Source organism: Symphalangus syndactylus, chromosome 3 (assembly GCF_028878055.3).
Source record: "Symphalangus syndactylus isolate Jambi chromosome 3, NHGRI_mSymSyn1-v2.1_pri, whole genome shotgun sequence".
Lineage (NCBI taxonomy): Eukaryota > Metazoa > Chordata > Mammalia > Primates > Hylobatidae > Symphalangus > Symphalangus syndactylus.
Window position 1 is genome coordinate 11,801,943 of NC_072425.2, and position 15,702 is coordinate 11,817,644.

The window sequence follows — 15,702 nt, forward strand, 5'->3', positions numbered from 1 at the left end:
TTGTTATTTAATGGCAGACAGGGAAATTTTGAAAAGAAATTCAGTTTTCTTCCTCCCCACTCCAATCCCTAGGCAGCCACTAATCTGTTTTCTGTCTTAATAGATTTGCCTATTCTGGACATTTCATATAAATGGGATTATATAATATGCGGTCTTTTGTGACTGGTTTCTTTCACTCAGTATAATGTTTTCAAGGTTCCATCGTGTTGTGACATGTATCAGTACTTCATTCCTTTTTATTGTCAACTAGTATTCCATCATTTGGATGTTCCACAAACATTCAGCCCTTTATAATTTGTCAACCCAACTCTTCTAGCCAATGATGGAGCATGTGCGAATTCATCCGGAATTAGTGACTGGATCCAAGGACCATGAACTGGACCCTCGAAGGTATAGAAACTAGTGTCAAAATTTTAAAGAATCTTTTGAGAGATTGAAAATGTGATCTAGGAGGTAATCCCTGTTGAAGTATATTTGGGAATATAGATGTTCTACTTACAGAATCAGTCCACTTGGAAGCACTCGTACAGCTAAAAATTTGTGTGAGTTTAAAACATACTCTTCACAGGCAGAGGACTAATAACATTTAGTAGAGTGGAGAAAGTTGCAGCACAAGTGCCTGTCCCCCAGAAAGGCTTACACCTCAGTAGTGCCAGTGATGGGGCGATGCAGGAGGTGAAGCATATGGCTAAAAACAAGAGGACTGCAGAAAAACAATTTAGCATATATATAAATCTGGCTTTGCAGAATGGAGAAAGGACTTCAGGGAGTCCTATATTAAGTATTTGGGGTCCCTTAGGTCCTTTCTCCATTCTGCAAAGCCAGTTGACTACCATTCTCCCCAGGGCCCTACAGAGGCCCCCAGGTATGTTCTCTGGAAAAACCGAACCTTTGAGTCCCTTGATTGAAGGATTCCAGGCACAGTGGAGACTGGAACTGAGGGTAAGACTGAGCGAGGGAGATAAAGGAAATGTACAGGCTGAGCTGTGGGAGGCCCAGCTCCTTCCCTCTGGCTGTTTCTGCCTGGTAGCCAGGCTTATTATGCTCCCCACTTAGGGGACCCGGCGCTTTTTGGGGAAAGTGACCCATGGATATTGACACTTGGGGATCTCCTGCTGAAAAAGCTGGCTCACTGCCTGATCCCCCAACAGCGAATCTCAGCTCTCCACAGACACTGCCTCTACCACACAGAGCCTCAGCCAGCTTAAAGCAGTTTATTGTGAGATCTATGTAGAGAAGTATAGAAAATGTGTATGTAAAGTTTAATAATAACACAAAAACACATGTAGCTGGCACCTAGCTTAAAAAAAAACAGAACATTACCAGTACCTTAGAGGCTCCCCGTGGAGAACCCCTCTTCTCCCTACTACCTCAGAGACAACTACCATTGTTGCTTTTAATCATTCTCTTGCTTTTTTTTATAGTTTTGCTGTAGGTATTGCTTTGTTTTGAAAAGCTAGTTGACTAGGAAGCAAAGCCTGGTTAAGAGAAGGGCAGTCTTGTCACTAGTAGTTGAAGGTTTCCAGGAGATGAGAGGAGGAGCAGCGCATCTGAGTCTTGGTGTGGTTTCACCGTCCCTGAGGTTTCACAGCCCCTTCTGGGAAGTCAGTGCACAAGGTCATGAGTGAGTCTGGGAAACACAAGGCTTACCCTCATCAGAGCATCTGGCAAGGCTTCTAGCAAGGGCAAGGCACTGGACATGTGTGAAATATGGCAGGCGGGGAGGCTGCTCTCTGCGTCTGCTTTCAGCTCTCAGGAACAGGTCAGACAGAATCCTTCTGTGGGATAAAGTGAATGTCCTCTGCTGATCAGGCAGAGGAGGGAGAGTAGGAATTTCATCAGTATGTAGTTAAGACAAGCTAAGTACAGACAAGTTATACAGGCCAGGGTCACCTGGCTCTGTCCCTCATTAAAAAGATAGTGCAGGACAGCAGGAACTTTGAGACATGCCTGTCTCTTGGCAGGTACTGTTCCGATCCAAACTGGTTCTCGTCTGTGTGTAGTACCCAGCTGTCATCCTAGTCTCCTGGGGCTTTCCATCGCCTCTCCTGTGCAGGATCTCCCATTTCCTGTATCTTGTCTTCTTTCTTGGTTTACTCTTGTTTAATAGGACATATCCTCTAGGAGCTTTTTGAGGAAGGATGCAGTGTTTTGGCTGGTGTAGACTTATAGGTTGAGAGTCAGTAATTTGAAGTCATTCAGTAATTTGAAGGCATTATTCCATTGCCACCCTGCTTCCAATGTTGCTCTTAGAATTTCTGATCATCTGTATTTGCTGTGTTTTTCTCTAGGGGAGCTGGTAGGGAGTTCTCTTTGTTGTCATGATATTCTGAAATTTCCAGTGATGTACGTTGGTATGAATCTATTCTCATTGTTCAAGCTGGAAGCTCTTCAAGTTCTATGATATTTTCTTTAGTTATTTTGTGCTTGATTTCCTGTTTTCTCTGTCTTTCATTCTAGAAATCCAGTTCATCCATGCACCACATAATGACATTTCAGTCGATGATGGGCTCCATAGATGATGGTGGTTCTGTGAGATTATACCACCACATCTTTACTGTACCTTTCCTGTGTTCAGATGTGTCTAGATACACAAATACCTACTGTTGTGTTACAGTTACCTCCGTATTTAATACAGTACCATGCTGTACAGGTTTGTAGCCTAGGAGCCTATAACATCTAGTTTTGTATGAGTACACTCTGATGTTCACACAACAAAGAAATTGACTAATGATGCATTTCTCAGAACATATCACTGTCATTAAGTGACACATGACTGTATACATATATAAGGAGTTTTCTTTTCCCTGCATAATCTGTTTCTTCTAAGCTTCCTTCTTTTCTGTTTTGTGTTATTCTTTTTAAATCTTTGAGGCCTTCTGCCAGGATCTAGTAAACTGTTTATATATGGGGAGACAAAACAGCTTTGTTCTCAGTGGTGGGACTCGTTGACTTTGAGCTTTGTTGTATGTTGAACTGAGCATCTGTTGGAAATAGTGGTGTCGGTATTGTTTTCTTCTTGAGCTGGTCACATTTTTTAGAAAATAATCTTCTGATTTTCAGGCTAGTAAGGGTATGACTGCCTCTGAGGGGAAAGAGACTGGTGGTGAGGAAGGGTTGGTGGTCTTGGCATTCAGAATGTATATGCTTCACTTAATCCCCTCATTTGGAATGGCACTCGTGCCCTCAACTATTTCTGGAATACCTTATCCAGGTACTCCTTGTTTTATTCTCTCTAGAGAATAATCCAGATTTCTGGTGAGAAAAGAGCTATTGCTTGGGAGTGTAGAGTTGGGGCAGGACCCAGGGGTTGTGACTGCTCTTCCAGTGGTCTTCACCCTGTCTTCAGTATTTTAGCTCCCCTTGTCTAGCTGCTACTCATCTCCTGTTCCAGAAGTATCAGATGCTGTAAGTTCCTCATGATTTTAAGGATTCTATAGTATAATCAGTTGATTCTTCACTTTGAGACAGTGGCAGCTTAGGATTCTGCTTTTGTGGATTTGCAGTGTCAGTTACCACCTGCCTGTCTGTTTTTTAGTTTCAAAAACTTATGGTTCTATTCTCTCACTCCTGTTCTCCTCCTTGTGGGTTTATATTTAAAAACAAAGAAGTCTTTACTGTAGACAGTGGGATTCCAGGAGGTTGTACAGTTGGGTGCATATGTTCAACCAACTATATTAACTTGGAAGGCTCCTTAGTCAGCTTATAGAGAGCCTCACTCACCTTGGCTAGGCAGATTACTTGGATTTGGAAGAAGGTTTTAACACTAAAGACAGACACTAACATTAAGAGGAGAAAAGAGAGCTAGAACAAAACCATAATGATAGAGCAGAAGAAAATATCTATCATAGCCACAGAGATAAGATGTTTGTGCATATGTAAGCATCAGGATGCCACAGAAAAAGACCATTTTGAGACTAAAAGAACTCTTCAAAATTAAAAATGATAGCCAAAATAAACATTTCAGTAAAAGAATTGGGAGATAAAGTTGATATCTCTCAGATATCAGCTTTTCTGAGATATAGATAAATATCTCAGAAAGCAGAACCAAAGGATAGAGCTTGGTAATATGAGCAGAATAGACACTTGGAATGATCAGTTCAGGAAGTCCCAGCATCCAATTAAAAAACAATTTTTTTTAAAGAAGAGCCGGGTGCAGTGGCTCACGCCTGTAATCCTAGCACTTTGGGAGGCTGAGGGGGGGCGGATCTCTTAAGGTCAGGAGTTCAAGACCAGCCTGGCCAACATGGTGAAACCTCGTCTCTACTAAAACTGCAAAAAATTAGTCGGGCATGGTGGTGGGTGCCTGTAATCCCAGCTACTTGGGAGGCTGAGGCAGGAGAATCGTTTGAACCCAGGAGGCAGAGGTTGCAGTGAGCCGAGATCGTGCTACTGCACTCCAGCCTGGGCGACAGAGCGAGACTCCATCTCAGAAAAAGAGAGAGAAGAAAACTTTGGTGGAGGAAGAACTTGTTAAAGAAATAATACAACAACAAAAAAACCTAGGATTGAAGGACGTGAGTTTCCAGATTAAAGGGGCTTACCTGGTGCCCAGCTAAATCAATAAAAAAGAATGCCACCAGGTCTCAATATTGTAAAAGTTTGTAGTACCAGGGATTAACCTTTCAGAGAAAGAAAAAAATGAAATCACATTAATAAGGATCAGAAATCAGAATGCTGTTAGCTTCTGAAATACCTTCAAAATTGAGAGAAAAAGGTTTTCTACTAGAATTCTATAGCCAGCCAACTTGTCTATCAAATATGAGACACTTTTAGATATGCATGGACTCAAATTTCCTTCCCATATATCCTTCCTCAGTTAATCACTGGAGCATGTATTCCACCAAAATGAGAGCAAAATCATGAAGGAGGAAGACAGAATCCAGGAGACTGGGGCCTGATCATGACCCTTTTACAGGACCATGTCCAGGGAAAATGTCAGGATAAGAGGCAGTGCTGAGAGCAGCCAGTCCAATCTGAAGCCGGGGAGAGAGTGCTCCAGAAGGGAGCTCTTCTGGAAGATGAGGAATAATCCTGGTGGATTCTTTGCATTTCATTAGTAAAAGTTACATTAGGCATTGTTTCAGAGCTGTTAGAATACGTTTAGGAAAAATTAGCAATAGACACACAAAAAAGTGAGGAAGAGAAGCAGAACAATTAAAACTTACAAGAAAGGAAATATCATAGTATACTCTGTGGCTCAGCTGTGAGTAGTACTTAGGTAGTCATAATGTTGAAATCAATTTTGAAAACAACAAAAACAGTTACATATTTATTTTGAGAGCATTGAGGTGGAGGGAAAGGATATATGGAAGAGACCTCAATCCTCACTTCCCATAATAGTAAGTTAATAGATGGAGTCTATAATTTATAAATCAAGAAATTAAAAGCACAGGGCATATTCTTTAGAACTACAGAGGCAGGATAACAATTCAGCTAACAGAACTGGAAGTAGCTGCCAGAGTGGTTGCAGAGGGGAGGGATGGGAGGAACCTTTAGTACCGTATTGACTTTTTAAACTACCATATTTCATTGGATCTCAGATGCTGTTAGATGTGTGGTGTACTTCTATTTTATATATATCTGAGAAAGAAAAAAATGCCAAGTAAACTAACATGCATTTGATTAGACAATGGTTCCCAGTTTAAATATTAAAATATGAAAAGTCCTTTTAAGAATCAGGGAAATATTGTAAGGGCATAAATTACTTTGATTAAAATAAGACATTTAAATGTGTTATTATGATTCTCATTTTCTCCTCTAAAATCAGTCTTCTTATGTGTACACGTGTGTCCTAACGCCTGCTCTCACTTAATCACTTTCTAGTCATGCTGAGAATGCATAAATAGGAGCCTATCCCCATTAACAGGATCCCACAGGCAGTGAGAACCCAGGTAGTGAATGAAGAGGCAGCTCTGAAATCGAAATCTTTAGGGAAGCTGCCTTATATTCTCCCCATGCCCTGGACACTTTCTTTTCTGTATTTAATACCGTGTTTTCAGCATGTACGATATAATGAGCTTTCTACAACATTTGTGTAGGATCACATGCTTCGTTAAGGTAAACCTATGGAGTGCCCTTAGTGTTGCTGTGCCGTTTTCTGTAAACTTGGAAAAAAAATGCAAATCTCTGATGGAGTTACTAACCACCTTAGAAACACATAGAGCAAAGTTATGTTGTCTAAAAGAAAAGAGTTTATGCTTGACTAGGCATTTAATTTTAAATATTCTGTTAATTATTAAGGCCTTTATAGAATGCTTGGCAAATACTGTAGAGTTGAAAGAATAAATGAACATTGTTCGTAACTTTAGTTCTTTTAATTTGAATACTTACTACAGTCAGATATATTTGCAGGTGTGTCTCTGAATAGCTTTGTATCTTTTTAAGATTATATTATAAGCATTTTATGTCATTTAATGTTTGAAAGCATTATTATTTTTTTTCGGCAGGGTCTTGCTATGTTGCCCAGGCTGATCTCGAACTCCTGGGCTCAAGTAATCCTCCTGCTTCAGCCTCCCCGGTGGCTGAGAGTACAGGCACGTGGAAAGCATGATTTTTTTTTTTCTTCCTTGCTCTGTTGCCCAGGCTGGAGTGCAGTGGTACAACATGGCTTATGGCAGCCTCAACCTCCCAGGGTCAAGCTGTCCTCCCATGTCAGCCTCCTGAGTGGCTGGACCATGAGCACATGCCACCACGCCCAGCTATTTTTTGTTGTTGTTGTTGTTGTAGAGATGGGGTGTGGTCTCACTTTGTTGCCCAGGCTGGTATTGAACCCCTGGCCTCAAGTGATCCTCCTGCCTTGGCCTCCCATAGTGCTGGGATTACAGGTGTGAGCCACCATGCCCAGCTGAAAGCATGATTTTCTTTTTTCTTTTTTTCAGAGTCTAGCCCTGTTGCTTAGGCTGGAGTGGTGCTTTCCTGGCTCTCTGCAACCTCCGCCTCCCAGGTTCAAGTGATTCTCGAGTCTTAGCCACCCACGTAGCTGGGATTACAGGTGCATGCCACCATGCCTGGCTAATTTTTTTTTTTTTTTGTATTTTTTTTTAAAGATGGGGTTTTGCCACGTTACCCATGCTGGTCTCGAACTTGGCCTCGAGTAATCTGCCTGCCTTGGCCTCCCAAAATGCTGAGATTACAGGTACGAGCCACCACACCCAGCCTTAAGCATGATTTTTTAAATCAACTTTGGTATAATTTGCTTACAATAAAATTGATCAATTTTGCTAAGTTTTGACAAAAGTCCCAATCATAATAAAGAACACTTCCATCATCCCAAAAGTTCCTTTGTGTCTCTTCCCCCACTTCTGGCAACCATCGATCTGCTAAAAGTATGCTTTTTCGGGCGTGTAATAATAGTTATTCTATAGAATATATCCCTTTGGTTGAACTTTGGGTTATTTCCTTTCTTTCCATTACAAGCTGTGCTGTGCTGAACATTGTTGGATGTCTGTTTCTTTTTTTTTTTTTTTTTTTTTGAGACAGAGTCTCGCTCTGTCGCCCAGGTTGGAGTGCAGTGGCGCAATCTCGGCTCACTGCAAGCTCCACCTCCCGGGTTCACGCCATTCTCCTGCCTCAGCCTCTCCGAGTAGCTGGGACTACAGGCGCCCGCCACCACGCCCGGCTAATTTTTTTTTGTATTTTTAGTAGAGACGGGGTTTCACCGTGGTCTCGATCTCCTGACCTCGTGATCCGCCCGCCTCGGCCTCCCAAAGTGCTGGGATTACAAGCGTGAGCCACCGCGCCCGGCCTGGATGTCTGTTTCTATAGGATAAATTCTTAGAAGTGAAACCACGGATCACATAACAGGAATCTTTAGACAGTTTTAAAAATATTCTCGGCCAGGTACAGTGGCTCACGCCTGTAATCCCAGCACTTTGGGAGGCTAAGGCAGGTGGATCACCTGAGGTCAGGAGTTCAAGACCAGCCTGGCAAACATGGTGAAACCCCATCTCTACTAAAAATACAAAAAATTAGCTGGGGATGGTGGCGGGCACCTGGAATCCCAGCTACTCGGGAGACTGAGGCAGGAGAATTGCTTGAATCCAGAAGGTGGAGGTTGCAGTGAGTCGAGATTGTGCCACTGAACTCCAGCCTGGGTGACAGAGCAAGACTCTGTCTCAAAAAAAAAAAAAAATCCTCATGGGAGGCTGGCACAGTGGCTCACTTCTTTTTTTTTTTTTTTTTGAGACGGAGTCTCGCTCTTATCGCCCAGGCTGGAGTGCAGTGGCACAATCTCGGCTCACTGCAAACTCCGCCTCCTGGGTTCACGCCATTCTCCTGCTTCAGCCTCCTGAGTAGCTGGGACTACAGGCGCCTGCCACTGCGCCCGGCTAATTTTTTGTATTTTTAGTAGAGACGGGGATTCACTGTGTTAACTAGGATGGTCTCGATCTCCTGACCTAGTGATCCGCCCGCCTCGGCCTCCTAAAGTGCTGGGATTACAGGCTCACTTCTGTATGTACGTCAAGACATACAACAGTGTTTAGCACAGCACAGCTTGTAGTGGAAAGAAGAAATAACCCAAAGTTCAACCAAAGGGTTATATTCTATAGAATAACTATTATTATACCCCCTGAAAAAGCATGCTTTTAGCAGATCGATGGTTGCAAGAAGTGGGGGAAGAGACTCACCACAAAAGGCACAAAGGAACTTTTGGGGTGATGGAAATGTTCTTTATTATGATCGGGACTTTTGTCAAAACTTAGCAAGATTGATTAATTTTATTGTAAGCAAATTATGCCATACTAACACGTTGATTTAAAAAATCATGCCTTCAGCTGGGCATGGTGGCTTATGCCTGTAATCCCAGCACTTTGGGAGGCCAAGGTGGGAGGATCATTTGAGGCCAGTAGTTCGAGACCAGCATGAGCAACAAAGTGAGACCCCATTTCTGTAAGAATATTAGCCAGGCATGGTGACATGTGCCTGTAGTCCCAGCTACTTGGGAGGCTGTGGCAGGAGGATCCTTGAGCCTGGGAGTTGGAGGTGGCAGTGAGCCACGATCGTGCCACCGTACTCCAGCCTGGGTGATAGAGTGAGACCCCATCTCAAAAGAAAAACGAAAAAAATTCTTATGGACTTTCTTTAGTTTGTCTTTTATACTCTGTTTCTGGTCTAGGGATGGATTTGACACCTGAGGCCTTGATAGGAGACCTTAAGTCAGCCTCAGCTGCTTGGCAGTTTCCAGGTCTCCCTATTTTTTGATGACCTTTATTCCAAAGGACATTTTTCCCTGCCTGCTGCTCTGCTGCATAGCTTATGTTCCATTTTTCCATTTTGAGGCTACACCTAGTCTTTTGTTGAGGAAATTTTTGTTTCAGATTAGCTTGTTAACTTGATATAACCATTTTAAACAGGGAAGGTATAGGATTGTAAAATGAATGGCTATTTCTTTATGTACTAGAATTGTTTCAGACTTGGGCTGGCATGGTCCTGCTTGTTCTTTGCTATCAGAGTTCCGTGGCTGGCACTGAGTTGACACTCTGAAGTATTTAATTCAGTTGATTACAGTTTGCGTTTCTTGACTTTCATTGCATTTTACAGGTGGAAGAGATTAGAAACTCATGATGTTGTGATCGAGTGTGCCAAAATCTCTCTGGATCCCACAGAAGCCTCCTATGAAGATGGCTATTCTGTGTCTCACCAAATCTCAGCCCGTTTTCCTCATCGTTCAGCCGATGTCACCACCAACCCTTATGCTGACACACAGAATAGCTATGGTAAAAAGTGTCTTTGGTACTTATCTGTTTTGCAACTTTGTCTCTGGAAAATGTTATTTGTCTTTGTTGATGTTCTTTTCTGGAGTAAGACTTAGTTCAGTTCATAGGGATTTTTCCCAAAATACTTTAAATTTGCATATCTGTCCATTTTCTTCTAATTAATTTCTCCTTCAAGTTTAATTTAGATGTCCTTGGTCTCCTACCTGATTGTATGCCAACAGAGTTGGTGACGTGTCTCCAACACTTAACAAAGAAAATGGGTTTAAGTATTTGACTTCCAGACTCTACCTCATAAGGGAATCTTTCTGATTTTCAGACATTTAGAGTGAGGCTCTTGTGTCTGTAGCACTGACGCAGTTTGAATGAGTCGGAACAATTTAGAATTGGAGTCATATAAAAATCTAGGCTTTATTTGTGGGTTGCACCCACTGAAGTTGTCATCTGTAGTGTGCTTTTTAAAGTTATCTTGAGGCTTAATGAGACATCAAACCTTATTTAGCTTTATTTCAAAGGAGCATTTAAAGAAACTCTGAAGTGTTACTTTGTCCCCAAGGATGTCAGTTAAGTCCCTCAGATTTTTTAGGTATAGAGAATTGAATATTATCAAATGGTCTAGAGGACCATCTTTTTTTTTTTTAATCAGAATAACCTAAAACCACACACTAACCCCCTGTGTTCTTCCCTTCCATTTTAGGGTGTGCTACTTCTACCCCTTACTCCACGTCTCGGCTGACGTTGTTAAATACGCCAGGGCAGCTACCTCAGACTCTGAGTTCCCCATCGACACGGCTGATAACTGACCCACCACAAGTATGGTGTCAACTAGTGTGCCTGTTCTCTCCTCTGCTTTCTGGTGAAGCTGACCCTTTGGGTCAGGTTTAGTATGTGGTTGGGAAAATTTCACACTGCTCATTTCAGGAGTCACTTTTAAGGATCCATGATATTAGCAAAGAAAGTTACTGTTGCCTCTTAGGTTCATCTTGAAGTCTTGATTTACAAAATGCAACTTGTTTCTTGATACGCTTTTAATAAGATGCCTTTTTCTAGTTGAAAAAGCTAAATTTAAGCTGAACACTGGCCATGGATATAAGCCTTGTGGATGACTTAGCTTCCTTTGCCACTGCTGATGTACTTTATTAACTTCCCAGGCTACTCTTTGGAGCCCATCTATGGTTTGTGGTATGACCACTCCTCCAACTTCTCCTGGAAATGTCCCTCCTGATCTGTCACACCCTTACAGTAAAGTCTTTGGTACAACTGGTATGTATGTCTTAGGTTGGATTTGATTGGTTGGTTTTGACCTGCCTTTAATGGCAGGAGGAACTCTCTTTTAGATCTAAGGGACCACTTGCTGTTGTAAACTTGTTTTTGACACTTATTGCAAATCCCTGGGGCTTTCAGAATGTGTAAAGTGAACCTAAAAACAAAAAAGAGAGACTGATCTAGATCCCCAGAAAGTTAACTGTAGCAGCTTTATTTATAGTAATAGTTGTAGGCTAAAAAATCATCGGCAATTTTTCTAATAGTTGGGCTCAGTGCTCATATATGTTCTGCCCTTGTCTCTAAGCAGGTGGAAAAGGAACTCCTCTGGGAACCCCAGCAACCTCTCCTCCTCCAGCTCCACTCTGTCATTCGGATGACTACGTGCACATTTCACTCCCCCAGGCCACAGCCACACCCCCCAGGAAGGTGCGACCCAGCTCATCTGCTGTCCCTCTGCCCAGGCACAGTGACTCACTTGCAAGCCTCACTTTGAGAAGCCTAATTATGCCAGATAGAATTCTGACCTAAAATGCAATGGGTTTGAATCAGAATAATTGAAAATGGACTAACAAGCTCTCTCGAGGTGTGATCTGCCGACCCCTGGGTGGTTCCAAAACTCTGCTTTGGAAGAACTCTTGTAGGGAACCCAGCAGGTCAAACCTACTTTCTTGAATTTTTTTTTTTGAGACGGGGTCTTGCTCTGTCACCCAGGGTGGAGTGCAGTGGCACGATCATGGCTCACTGCAGCCTTGACCTCCTAGACTCATGCAATCCTCCTGCATCAGCCTCCCAAGTAGCTGGGACTACAGGCATGTGCCATGATGCCTGGCTAACTTTTTTTTTTTTGGTGGAGATGAGGTCTCACTATGTTGCCCAGGCTAGTCTTAAACTCCTGGACTCAAACGATCCTCCTACCTGGGCCTCCCAAAATCCTGGGATTACAGGTTTGAGCCACCACACCTGACCAAACCCACTTTCATAGTAACACTAAGCTGTCATTTGCCCTTCCCACTGCATTGGCATCTGCACTGATGGCACAAATATGATTTGGGGTGAAATGGTGGCAACTTAGCCTGAATCAAGGCAGGCATTGAAATGTCCTATCCTAGGATGCCTTGCATTCTTCCCTGACATCTTCTCTCCATTAAAAACAAAAAAATTTAAAAAGTTGAGTGTTCTGTATTAAGCAGTAACCATTATTAATTTTATTAAATTTTAGCCCCTGAGAACATGTATGTGTAATATTCTTCATGGCAAAATAGAAAATATGCATAAGGCACATGTACCGCATACCAGGGTATGATGGTGACCTCTGGCCCTCATGCAGTTATTTGAATTGAGAGGTGAACTAGCTGCCTTTTTTCATGGAATGCGTTTTATTTGAAAGAATAGCTGTCTTACAAACTGGTTATTAAGACTTGGGTATTTGGCAGACAGTTTCTCAAATGATGAGCTGAGTCTGTCACTTCAAGATAAACAACTGACAGTATTTGTTGCCAACAACAAAATTCAACTCTCAGGTGGAAATTAGGATATTAAAAAACGTGTATATACCACCGTGAAGTTGATAGCTGCCCCAAGACTTTTGTGATGAGATTGAAAAGTCTTTGGAAGCTTAGTTAGTAATTTGAGTTTTTGATATTATGTAATGAAGTGTTTCAACATTTGGAATATTTGAATAACTTGATGAGCCAATATTTTCAGAATGTCCAACGTATGATGTTGCAGAATCATGCATAGGTAAAAAGTATATGCAAAGTACAAAGCAGGCTGGGCACAGTGGCTTACACCTGTAACCCAGCACTTTGGGAGGCTGAAGCAGGTGGATCACTTGAGGTCAGCAGTTCAAGACCAGCCCGGCCTACATGTCGAAACACCATCTCTACTAAATACAGACATTAGCCGGGTATGGTGGCAGGCAGCTGTAATCCCAGCTACTTGGGAGGCTGAGGCAGGAGAATCGCTTGAACCCAGGAGGCTGAGGTTGCAGTGAGTCAAGATCATACCACTGCACTCCAGCCCCAGCCTGGGCAACAGGGCAAGACTCCATCACAAAAAAAGAAAAAAAAAAAAAAGTACAAGGTAGACTAGTGGGTTTTAACACAGGAAAAGCTCATTGATGTGGTTTCAAGTTTCCCTTTGTAACTTTAAGAAACTACCACTTGTCAAATTTTGGTGTAATAACAAAGACAATTATTTGAAAAGTCTATCAACATATGTTTACTTTTTGCGGCTGGGCGTGGTGGCTCACTCCTGTATCCAGCACGTCAGGAGTCCAAGGGAGGTAGATTGCTTGAGCCCAGGAGTTCAAGACCAGCCTGGGCAACATGCAAAACCCCATCTCAACTAAAAAAAAAAAAAAAAGCCAGGTGTGGTGGTGTGCATCTGTAGTCCCAGCTACCTGGGGAGCTGATGGACGATGGCTTGAGCCCCGGAGGCAGAGATTGCAGTGAGCCATGATCATGCCACTGCATTCCAGTCTAGGTGACAGAGCCAGACCCTGTCTCAAAAGGAAAAACAACAACACGTATGTTTACTTTTGCAATTACATATCTGTGGGGCCCCAGATTTTCTTTATACAATTCAGTCAAAATAACGTATTGCAACAGATTGAATGTAGAGGTAGATAGGAGAATCCAGCTGTCTTTCACGAAGCCATATATTAAAGAGATAGCAAAAATGTTCCATTCTTCTCACTAAATTTATTTTTATTTCGGGAAATATAGTTTTTTAATAATATGTAATTTACATTAACTTGTAATGGGCTTGTTACTTTTAAGGGAATTTTTAAAATTTCCTAGTTTTCTAATATAATAATTAAGCCTCATAAACAAAAGCTCTTGGGATTCTCCAATTTTCTTCTTATTATTATTTCGTGTGTGTGAGACAGGGTCTCACTCTGTTGCCCAGGCTGGAGTGCAGTGGCACAATTGCAGCTCACTGCCGCCTTGACCTCCCTGGCTCAGGTGGTCCTCCCACCTCAGCCTCCTGGGTAGCTGGGACTACAAGCACCAGTCACCACGCCTGGCTACTTTTTAAATTTTTTGTAGAGATGGGGTTTTGCCATGTTCCCCAGGCTAGCCTCAAACTCCTGAGCTCAAGGAATCCACTGGCCTTGGCCTCCCAAATTGCTGGGACTACAGGCATGGGCCACCATGCCCCATCTGCAGTCATTTTTTAAGACTATAAAGAAAGCTGCCGGGTGTGGTCCCAGCACTTTGGAAGGCCGAGGCAGGCAGATCACCTGAGGTTGGGAGTTCGAGACCAGCCTGACCAATGTGGAGAAACCCCGTCTCTACTAAAAATACAAAAATTGGCCAGGCGTGGTGGTGCATGCCTGTAATCCCAGCTACTCAGGAGGCTGAGGCAGGAGAATCACTTGAACCCAGGAGGCGGAGGTTGCAGTGAGGTGAGATTGCCCCATTGCACTCCAGCCTGGGCAACAAGAGCGAAACTCCACCTCAAAAAAAAAAAAAAAAAGAAAAGAAAACATCCAAACAATTTGAGAATCACTGCACTGGGCTGACCTTTAAACTACTTTACAATATGCTCGAGAACATGTACAACATTTTTCGTCTTGTGATATAAATGATACTTATCTTTTCAGGAAGAGAGAATGGATTCTGCAAGACCATGTCTACACAGACAACACCATCTTCTGAATGACAGAGGATCAGGTAAAATTTCTGTGTTACTACAGGCCTTGCTTGCTTCTTCTAATTGGGTTATATGTGTTTAAGAAAAGAAAGTTAAATGGAAACAAGGAAATTCTGGGATATCCAAAATACTGAGGCCTAAAAATAATGAAACAAGTAGTGAATTCTAAAAGCCAACCTAATAATATCAAAAACAGTTTTTAAGCTATTGCAGTGAAGTACCTGTATTCTGACTTGACTAAACTATATCTCTTTTCAGAGACATTAAGAACTGAGAATTTTATTTGCTATGGGATTATTTTTGGTACTTTTAGTTATATTATTTTTAATATCTCAGTCTTTTGTAGTATCCCTAGGACAGAGCCATGTCCAGCCTTCTCTGTTCAGCAGGAAGAGTTATTACAGACATATTCTATACAGTGTAAGCAGTTTTACACTTACAGGGATTACATTGTATTTCTTTGACTTCAGTTGTCTTTGTTTCTCTTCAGAAGAGCCACCTGGCAGCAAAGGTTCTGTCACTCTAAGTGATCTTCCAGGGTTTTTAGGCGATCTGGCCTCTGAAGAAGATAGTATTGAAAAAGATAAAGAAGAAGGTAATGTATGTGGGATTGCTATGAGTTGATAAAACCTGACCCTCACTCTACTATAAATCTGGGATTTTGTGCCAATGCTCACAGGCTTGCTTGATTTTTCTTCTCTTGAGGTAACAAGATGGGTGGTTTAGTCTGGAACCTATGCCAGGTAAAGTGATGCCACTTTTTTTTTTTTTTTTGAGACAGGGTCTTGCTCTGTCGCCCTGGCTGGAGTGCAGTGGTACGATCATGGCTCACTGCAGCCTTGACCTCCCAGGCTCAAGCAATCCGCCCACCTCAGCCTCCTGAGTAGCTGGGACCACAGGCATGCACCATGATGCTCAGCTGATTTTTATTGTATTTTTTTTGTAGAGATGGGATCTCCCTATGTTGTCCAGGCTGGTCTCTAACTCCTGGGCTCAAGTGATCCTCCCTCCTCAGCCTCCCAAAGTTCTGGCATTACAGGCGTGAGCCACCGTACCCAGCTGG

The 15,702-nt window shown here is 42.5% G+C and overlaps 1 protein-coding gene across 27 annotated transcripts in view; it reads left to right on the plus strand.

The window, feature by feature from the left end:
• TSC1 (TSC complex subunit 1) overlaps positions 1–15,702 on the plus strand; it is a 53,886-nt gene that overhangs the window by 23,247 nt on the left and 14,937 nt on the right. For 14 of the 27 annotated variants that reach the window (XM_055270567.2, XM_055270563.2, XM_055270570.2 and 11 more), the window contains 7 exons: positions 317–390; positions 9,544–9,719; positions 10,414–10,529; positions 10,868–10,979; positions 11,287–11,408; positions 14,590–14,659; positions 15,130–15,234. In XM_055270567.2, the coding sequence (XP_055126542.1) occupies positions 317–390; positions 9,544–9,719; positions 10,414–10,529; positions 10,868–10,979; positions 11,287–11,408; positions 14,590–14,659; positions 15,130–15,234 (775 nt within the window). Of the gene's footprint in view, positions 1–316; positions 391–9,543; positions 9,720–10,413; positions 10,530–10,632; positions 10,980–11,286; positions 11,409–14,589; positions 14,660–15,129; positions 15,235–15,702 lie in introns of those variants that run through there. The other 13 variants (XM_055270571.2, XM_055270572.2, XM_055270578.2 and 10 more) reach the window with 2 other exon arrangements.